This window comes from Rhincodon typus, chromosome 25, assembly GCF_021869965.1.
Source record: "Rhincodon typus isolate 14 chromosome 25, sRhiTyp1.1, whole genome shotgun sequence".
NCBI classification, from domain to species: domain Eukaryota; kingdom Metazoa; phylum Chordata; class Chondrichthyes; order Orectolobiformes; family Rhincodontidae; genus Rhincodon; species Rhincodon typus.
In genome coordinates this window covers 571,755-582,149 of record NC_063356.1, presented here as the reverse complement: position 1 = coordinate 582,149, position 10,395 = coordinate 571,755, and the positions used below count along the sequence as shown (strand labels likewise).

The window sequence follows — 10,395 nt, the reverse complement described above, 5'->3', positions numbered from 1 at the left end:
TCATCCAGCTCTACACCTTGTTATCTGAGGTTGGACTCATTTTGGTTTTACATTGAAAGCAGTGTAGGTTGGACAGATTTCTGGTTGTTATCTCTACTCCTGTCGATGATTTGTTGGAAGTGAGGTGCCTCATTGTGATGAGGAAAATGGAGAAGATTGGAGCAATGACACAGCTTTGTTTGACGCCATTCTTGACTGGGATAGGATTCTGTGGTGGTTCCATTGGATCACAGCACATTGTCGTAGACTAGGCACACAAAGACAGCCATGTTTGTGGAGGGTGCTCTGTAAACCTTTTACAGAGTCAGAAGCTTTTATGTAGTCAGCACGGCCAGTCACTGCAGTTGGTGCTTTGGGTGTAACAGTAGCAGTCATCCTCAGCCCCCAGACCCAGCATTGAGGCACCGGTCACTCAAAACCAACTCTACTGCAGGGGCCATGGCACAAAAACTGGCCCTGAACTCACCTGCAACTTTTCTCCAATAATCTCTCCTCCATTGCCTAGGTCAGAGTGCTTCATTCTTGCTCTGCATCCACTCTGCTCTCAGAATAGAAGTTAGGAGCAGCTGTTGGCCAGTTGGTCCTTTGACTCTCTTCTGTCCTTTAGTATGACCATAATCTGATCAGGCCATGTTTCCTCCCTAGCCCAATAACCTTTGATACCCCATTAGACAAGAACCTCTCTACCTCATAGAGTCATAGAATCAAAGAATTCTACAGCTCAGAAAAAGACCCTTAGGCCCATCAAATCTGCACCGGTCAAAAACAGCCACCTAACTATTTTAACCCAATTTTCAGCACTAGGCTCATTGCCTTGTTTGCCTTGGCAATTCAAAATATTCGATGACCCATCTCCGCTGCTGTCTGGAGGAGGCAGTGCCAAAGAACCATGACCCTCAGAGAAAAACAACTTGTCCTCAGCTCTGTCTGAAAGGTTTTTAATCTTGCTCCCTTAGTTCTTGTGTCTCACACAAAAGGAAAATTCCTTTCATAAACCAACAACCTCAGGATCTTGCATTGTCCCAATAAAATGACCTTTCATGCTTCTAAACTCCAGTGGATACAGACCTGACCTGCCCAATCGTTCCTCATAAACTAACCACCTCCCCTCCCCCTCAGGTGTCAGTCAAGTGATCCTTCTCTGAACTTGTTAGAATGCATTCACATCCTTCCTTAACTAATGAGACCAAACCCCCAGCTCTGGGTGTGCTCTTGCCAGTGTTCTATCTGACTGTGGGAGAGAAGCTATTGGAGGAAATTCTGAAGGAGAAAATTGATCTCTAGTTGGAGAAGCAAAGTTTGATCAGGGACAGTCGGCATGGCTTTGTCAGAGGGAGGTTATGCCTACAAATTTGATCGAATATTTTGAGGTGTTGACCAGGTGAGTAGTTGAGGGTAATACAGTTTATATGGACTTCAGCAAGACCTTTCAGAAGGTCAAACATAGGAGACTGATGATGAAGGTAAAATCACATGGGATCCAGGGTAACCAAGTTGGATCCAAAATTGGCTTAGTGGCTGAAGACAGAGCATGATGGTTGAAGGCTGTTTGTGTGACTGGAGCCTGGTTTGTAGTGGTGTACCACAGGGATCAGTGCTGGGTCGCTGATTGTTCACGATATATGTAAACAATGTAGATGAGAGTGTGAGAGTCAATAAGTAAGTTTGTGGATGACACAAAGATTAGCCGGGTGGTTACAGTGAGGAGGATGAGTCTTAGCTTGCAGGAAGATGTAAACGGATTGGTCAGATGGAATCTAATCTTAATAAATGGGAGGTGATCCACTTTGGAAAAAGCAACAAGACAAAGGAGTCCTCAATGAATGGCAGGACACTGGGAAGCTCAGAGGAACAGAGGGATCTTGGGATGTTTGTCACAGATCCCTGAAGATGGCAGATTAATAAGGTAGTTAAGAAGGCACAAAAGATGCTTGCCTTTATTAGTTGTAGCATTGATTATAACAGCAAGGAGGACATGTTCGACCAGAAACAGAAATTACTGGAGAAACTCTCCAGGTCTGATAGCTTCTGTGGAGAGAAAACAGAGTTAATGTTTTGGGTCTCGTGACCATTCTTCAGAACAGGTCACTGGACTTGAAACATTAACTGTGCTTTCCTCCCACAGATGCTGCCAGACCTAATGAGTTTCTCCAGCAATTTCTGTTTTGATTTCTTATTTCTAGCATCCGTGGTTCTTTGTTTATTTTGGAGGTTATGTTGGAGCTGTACAGAACTGTGGTTAGGCCACAGCTGGAGTACTGCATGTAGTTCTGATCACCAGACTACAGGAACGATGTGATTACACTGGAGGGAGTGCAAAGGAGATTCACCAGGATGTTCCCACTTCCTACAGACTAAGGGGGTGACCATGGGCACCCGCGTAGGCCCAAGCTATGCCTGCCTCTTCCACTGTTACACTGGCACTATCCCCCACCTCTTCTTCTGCTACATCGATGACTGTATCGGCGCTGCCTCGTGCTCCCACGACGAGCTCAAACAGTTCATCAACTTTACTAACACTTTCCACTCCAACCTCAAATTCACCTGGACCATGTCCGATACCTCTCTCTCCTTCCTGAACCTCTCTGTCTCAATCTCTGGTGACTGCCTTGAAACTGATATCTATTTCAAGCCCACCAATTCCCACAGCTACCTGGACTACACCTCCTCTCACCCACCCTCCTGCAAGAATGCAATCCCCTACTCCCAATTCCTCCACCTCCACCTCCACTGCATCTGCTCCCAAGATGAGGCATTCCACTCCCGAACATCCCAGATGTCCTCGCTTTTCAAGGACCGCAACCTCCCCCATTCTGGTGATTGAAAATGCCCTCAACTGTATCTCTTGCGTTTCCTGTACCTCTGCCCTCACATCCCCTCCCCCCAACAAAAACAAAGACAGAATCCCCCTTGTGCTCACGTATTACCTCACTTATCTCCATATCCAACGTATCATTCTCCGACACTTCCGCCACCTACAATCCAACCCCACAACCAAATAAATATTTCCCTCCCCACCCCTATCTGCCTTTCGTAGGGACCATGACTCCCATGCCTGCTCCACACTCCCCACTAGCCCCACCACCCCCGACACCTTTCCCTGCAACTGCAGAAAGTGCTACACCTGCCCCTCCACCTCACCCCTCACCCCCATTCAAGGCACAAAACAAACTTTCCACATTAGATACGGTTCACCTGCACATCATCAAATTGGCCTACTGCATCTGCTGCTCCCAATGTGGCCTCCTCTACATTGGTGAGACCAAGTGGAGGCTTATAGACCGTTTTGTAGAGCATCTGTGCTCTGTTCATGACAAACGACAACACCTTCCAGTCGCCAATCATTCTAACTCCCCCTCCCACTCCCTGGGTGACATGTCCATCCTGGGCCTCCTCCAGTGTCACAATGACACCACCCGCAAATGGGAGGAGCAGCATCTCATATTCCACCTTGGCAGCCTACAGCCTGGTGGCCTAAACATAGAATTCACCAGTTTTAAAATCTTCCCACCCCCGGCCTCATCCCATGTCCAACCCTCTCTCTCATCCCCGACTCCTTGACCTGACACAACCCGTCCATCTTCTCTCCCACCTATCTGCCCCTCCCACCTCACTGACCAGTCCCCACCACTGTCCACCTGCACTCACCTATCACCATCCCACCTACCTTCCCCAGCCCGACCCTCCTCTCTTTATTTATTTCTGAGCTCCCTTCCCCCTCCCCCATTTCAATAGAAGGGTCCCAACCCGAAACATCAGCTTTCCTGCTCCTCTGATGCTGCCTGGCCTGCTGTGTTTCTCCAGCTCCACACTGTGTTGTCTCCCCACCAGGATATTGCTTAGGGTGGAGCATTTCAGCGATGGAGAGAGGCTGGATAAGGTTCTTTTCTTTGGAGCAGAGAAGGCTGAGGGGATAATGGTAGAGGTGTAAAGGATTATTAGGGGCATGGATAGGGTGAATAGGAAACAGCTGTTCCCCTTCAGCACAGGGCCAATAACAAGGGGTATGATTTTCAGGTGAAGGACGGGAGGGTTAGAGAGGATTTGAAGAAAAGGCTTTCTACCCAGATGGAGGCAGGGGTCAGAAATGCACTGCCTGGAAGGGGTGTTAAGGCAGGAAACCTCACAATCTTTGAAAAGCATTTGGATGAGCACTTGAATTGTCACAACATTTAGGGCTATGTGCCTAGTATAGGAAAGGGGGACTAATGTAGAGATAGTAGGAACTGCAGATGCTGGAGAATCCGAGACAGAAAGGTGCAGGGCTGGATGAACACAGCAGGCCAAGCAGCATCATAGGAGCAGAAAGGCTGACGTTTCAGGGGTTAGGTTTTATTGGTGCATACTCGAGGGGCCTGTTCTGTACTGTATGATTATATAATTCCATGAAACAAAACATCTGTATCTTTATAGTCCAACCCCCTTGTAATAAATGACAGCATTCCATTTGCCTTTATAATCTTTGGCTGTGCCTGGGAACTAGCTGCTTGTGATTTCTGTACAAGGCTACGCAGATCCCTCTACCTCTGAGTTCTACAATCTCTCCCCATTTAAATAATCTGCTTCTTTTTTTCTTTCTCCTACCAAAATGAACAAGTTCATTTACAAATCATACATCTGCCAAATGTTTGCCCACTCGCTCAACCTATCTGTACCACTTTGCAGAAATGTGATGACCTCTTCATAACTTATTTTCCTATTTGCAGCAGCAGCAGATTTAGCAAATATGCGTTTAGTCCCTTCATCCAAGTCATTGATATAAATTGTAAACTAGTGAAGCCCCAACACTGATCCCTGTGGCACTTCACTCATCATATCCTGCCAACTCAAAAATGACTCTTTTTTTGCCTACCTCTGCTGACTATTAGCCAACCAATCCTTTGTCCTTGGTAATATATTGCCTCCTGTACCATGACCCCTTATTCTGAGTAAAATAACCTTTGATGTGGCACCTTGTCAAGTACCTAATTGTGGTTTATAAGATGTTGAAGGAATTGACAAAGTAGATGTAGAGAGGGTGTTTTCTTATTTGGGACAATCTAGAATAAAAGATCATAGTTTTATGATAAGGGATAGCAGATTTAAAACAGAAATGAGGAGGAATTACTTCTCTCAAAAGGTCATGAATCTGTGGAATTCACTCTCCCAAAGTGCAGTGGATGCTGGGACATTGAGTAAATTTAAGGAGGAGATAGACAGATGTTTAATTGGTAATGGGTTGAAAGGTTATGGACAGTAGGCAGGAAAGTGGAGTTGAGGACGAGATGAGATCAGCTATGAATGGTAGAGCAGGCTCAAGGGGCTGAATGGCCTCCTCCTGCTCCTAGTACTTAGATTTTGCAAACTATATACAGTACATCTGTTGGTTCCCCATTATCACTGTTGCTTGTTAATTCCTCAAAAATTTCTAATAAATCAGTCAACTGTGATATTTCTTTCAAAATAATCTGCCTGATTGCATTAAGGTTTTGTTAAACGTCCAGCTATAATTACATTCATAATAGATTCCAATATTTTTCCAATGATAGATATTAGGCTAACCAGTCTATCACTTCCTGTTTCCTGCCTTTTCTTTCTTCAGTAGAATTCAGGACAATTGAAAGCAATGTGTCAACCATTTCAGCAGCCACTCCCTTTTCATGGCCTTATGCGAAGTCCATCCGGGTCAGGGGACTTGTCAGATTTTAGTCCTACAAATCTCTGATAACCCTTTGCCTGGTAATTGTTGTTATTTTCAGTTCTGTAATTCCCTTTCACCTCCTGATTCAGAGCTAGTTCTGGAATGTTATTCATTTCCTCTACAATTTGGACACACACCTATCTGTTCAGTTCATCTGCCATTTCCTTATTTTCTATTATGAATTCCCAGACTTTGCCTGTAGAAGACACAATTTTATGTTTTTAAAATACCTGTTGAAACCCTTTTTATCTGTTCTCATATTTCTAGCCAGCTTTCTCTCATATTTTAATTTCTCTTACATTCCGCACTGTTTAATGGACACTGTCTCTGCTTTTTACAGCTTAATGACACTTCTGCCATCATTTAATCTGGTCTGAAGGGATGTGTGAGACTGAATGGAATGAAGGAACAGATGATACATTAATGGAGGGTTTGGGAGTGTAGTGGTTATATAGATATTAGGAGCTAGCAATCCGTGAGAAATATGAGTTTTATGAAGTGCTGTTCATTGAAATAAAACTCCACATAAAAATGTGGTTTTGGACTCTGTTTAGAAACATTTACTTTCCATCGTACTTTCACTCTGCTCTCTCACTGGTTAATGGACTGCTTCATCATTCTGCTCTATGTAAAGGATACTCCTTCCATTCTCTTGCTGTTTACTGGTCTGTCTCCACTCTGTCTACCTCCCCCACTTGGTTCTATTGCTAAAACCAGCACAGTGGGCACTTATAGAGATCCAGCATAGACACAATATGCTATCTAGCCTCTATCTGCACTGTATGAAAACTGAAAGAACTGCAGATGCTGTAAACCAGGAACAAAAACAGAAATTGCTGGAAAAGCTCAGCAGGTCTAGCAGCATCTGTGAAGAGAAATCAGAGTTAATGTTTCAGGTCCAGTGACCCTTCCTCAGAACCAGGGGAAGGGTCACCTGATTCGAAACGTTAACTCTGATTTTTTCTTCACAGATGATGCCAGACCTGCTGAGCTTTTGTAGCAACTTCTGTTTTTGTGTCCTTCTGCACTGTATCTGAACTCTGATGTTACATGATATCCCCCATCCGTGCACTGCACTGCTCCAACTTCTGCATCATCTGTTTTTCCCAACGATCTCCCACATCTTTACAACCCAGTCTGAAGCTGTAGGTCACATCCTGAGCTTCACAAGGGATGGGCATCACCATGTCTCCCCACCACCCTCTGATAGCACAGCTGCTTGATTTTTGACCATTACTTTGAGCTGTCTATCTGGCCTCTCCGCCAGCTGCCTTGTGATCTGGAGCTGATAGCCTCCTCCTGACCTCGCCACCCTCTGCTTCATCCAAGTGTCTATTCCTTCACTCACCATCCTCCATTCACTCTGAAACTCCCTCCCCAAATCCCTCTGCACTGCCACCAGTTTTCAAATCTTCCAATTTTTTGTTTAAACATGAGTGGACCTTCAGTTCTCTCAGATCTTTAACTCCACTTCCACTCTTCACTCTTTCTTTCTGTGCATTCTGTCCCTGAGCTTCTAGCATTAACACTGTCTATCAGCACTGGATACACAACAGGAGTACTCTCAGATACATTTCATACCAACTCTCCCAAATGGAAGCAAAGAGATTTAACTTTAGTAGGAGAGAGATGTATCAAATATTTATTCAGGTTTACCTTATTCAGGTCCAATTGCTTCAATTGCCTGTGGCAAGCTGGGGGATCGATGGACTTCAATTCTCGGAGCTGTCCTCGTGAGTGGTGGATTTCTTATCAGCATCCTGGCCACTAGCGTGCTCTTCCTTTATGTATCCCTCGGTGCTGTTGTTGGTAAGAATCATTAGTTCTGCTTTTAAAAGGTGTCCTACACATAAATATCTTCACCTTCTTTAAGAGGGACTGCTCCCTCATTCCATTGGTTCTTCAAGAGGTCAATTTTCAGTACAGTCAAAGAATAATCTTACATCCTTCTGTGATGTCATATTGTAAAAATCAAAGTGTTCATGTGCACCTCCTTATAGAACATGAAAAGAATCCGCCATTAAGAAACTTACAAGAGATGAAGAATTAGACACCGGTGTAGGCCATTCAGCCCTTTGAGCTGCTCTGCCTTTAGATGTGACCATGGCTGATTGAATTGTAACTTCAACTCCATTTTCCTGTCTGCCCCATAACCCTTGATCTTTTTGTTGATCAAAATCTGTCAAACTGAGCCCTGAAATATATTCAGTGACTAAACCTCCACTTCTCTCTAGAGAAGAGAATTTCCACAATGAAAGACCCTCTGAGAGAAAACTTTTCCATTCCTCAGTCTTAATTGGGAGACACTGAATTTTTAAACTGTCTCTCCTAGTACTAAATTTTTCCCACAACGTGAGACGATATCACAGCCTCTACTCTGTCAAATATAAGGGGAGGCAATGGCCTAGTGGTATTGTCACCGGGCTGTTAAATCAGAGACCCTGATAGTGTTCTCAGGACCCAGTTCAAATCCTGCCATGGCAGATGGTGGAATTTGAATTCAATAATAATCTGGAATTAAAAATCTAACAATGACTGTGAATCCATTGTTGATTGTTGGGGAAAAAGCCATCTGGTTCACTAATGCCCTTTAGGGAAGGAAACTGCCATCCTTACCTGGTCTGGCCTACATGTGACCCCAGACTCACAGCAGTGTGGTTGACTCTTAACTGCCCTCTGGGCAATTGTGGATGGGCAATAAATGCAGCCTAGCCAGTAATGCCCTCATCCCATGAATGAATAAAGAAAAAAAATCCCCTCAGGATCTATATTTTTCTGTTAGATCAACTTTCATTCCTCTAAACTCCAATGGATACAGACCCTGAACCTGCTGAATGCTTTCTTATAAAGTAATCTGTTCATACTAGACATCAGTTCAATGAACCTTCTCTGAATTTTTTTTATTTCAAAATGTACTTTATTCATATAAATATCATGATACATCATCACAAACGCAGTTCAGTTCTGTACAGTAGCATATCAAGGGAACAAACATTAGAGTTTGACTTTCTCCAAACAATCCAAGGCATCTCTTACTTGAACCAGACTATATTTACATGCATTTGAGGCACATCCTTTCATTAGTGAACAAGGCAATACTTCACACAGCCCTCGAGCTGTAATTTCACTAAGACCCTGTATATATGTAGCAGCATGTTCCTAATTTTATTTTCCATTATCCTTGCAGTAAACAATTATATCTGATTTAAATTCTGCATACTGGTTTTTTGAGATTTATATATCAGGATGCCCAGATCCTTCTGCACCTCAGAGTTTTACAATCTCTCCCCGGTTAAATAATTAGTGTTTCCTGCCAAAATAAGTAACTTCACATTTTCCTGTATTATACTCAATCTGATGAATTTTAGCCAATGTACTTCACCCACTGTATCACTCTGCAGGCACCTTATGTACCTCTTCACAACTTATTTTCCTATCTATCTATCCATCATCAGCAAATTTAGCTACAAAACCTTCAGTCCCTTCAACTCATTGCTAATATAAATTGTAAACACTGATTCCTATGACACACCACTTGCTACATGCTGCCAACTTGAGAATCACCTAGTACATATTTGCTGCTACCTGTTAATTAACCAATCCTTTATCTGTGCTACTATGTCCTCGTATACCATGAGCTCTTATTTTGTGTAAAGAACTGACTAGAGCTCCCTAATCAGTTTTTAAAAAAGCATATATTTGCACATCAAATGTTTATAAAGCAAAACCTCATACCAATGCAATAAGACAACAAATGGCCAGACACTTGATCGAAGGGTAAATGTCCTGGAATATCTTAAATGAGGAAAGAGAGATCGAGAGTCAGAGAGGTTTAGGGAGAGAAATCCAGAGCTGAGGGTCTAGGTAGCTGAATTCACGACCACCAATCAAGGAGTGAAGAGGCTAGAATTAGAGAGCTTGGAGCTTGTAGAGATTACAGACATGAGGAGAAGTGAGGTCACAGGAGATTTTGAGGTTAGGTGATTTCAATGTGATAAGACAGAGACTGTATACAATAAACTGCAAAAATTGTTTAGAGTTAGAGAGTTCAGCATGTGCTGTCCAAATGTGGAATCACTTTTAACAGAAGACATTCTGTTTTGGATTTTGAGAGTGTAGGATGTTTGGGTGCACTCTGTACACTGTTCATACAAATAGCCAGAGGAACATACTGTTTGATTCGATAAGCCAGTCGCTAGGACATATGGCCAACTTACTTATTTAGCATTGAAGCTGAACAATCTAGAGTGCGTACACAGCTACGCCAACAACCAATTTCACATCATCAGCTGAGCTTGTCAACATGGCTTATTACTGTTTGCAAAAACCAACATATATTCAGGGATCTGTTTTGGTTAGCAAAAGGAAATGTTCCAAACCTGCACCTTTTTTTGAATTCATGGATTATCATCATAGGATCCCTACAGTGTGTAAACAGGCCATTTGGCCCAGCAGATCCACACCAACCCTCCAAAGAGCATCCCACCCAGACCTATCCCCCTTCCCTATCCCTGTATTCCCTATGGCTAACCCACCTAACCTACACATCCCTGAACACTATGGACAGTTTAGCATGGTCAATCCACCTAACACACACCTTTGAACTGTGGGAGGAAACCAGAGCACCTGGCAGAAACCCATACAAACACAGGGAGAATGTGCAAACTCCACACAGACAGTCGCCTGAGGCTGGAATCGAACCCAGGCCCCTGGCG

At 43.6% G+C, this 10,395-nt stretch overlaps 1 protein-coding gene across 1 annotated transcript in view; it reads left to right on the top strand.

The window, feature by feature from the left end:
- LOC109919430 (monocarboxylate transporter 5-like) overlaps positions 1-10,395 on the top strand; it is an 83,100-nt gene that overhangs the window by 34,820 nt on the left and 37,885 nt on the right. The window contains exon 4 of the mRNA XM_048611797.1: positions 7,346-7,489. Within this exon, the coding sequence (XP_048467754.1) occupies positions 7,346-7,489 (144 nt within the window). The remainder of the gene's footprint in view (positions 1-7,345; positions 7,490-10,395) is intronic.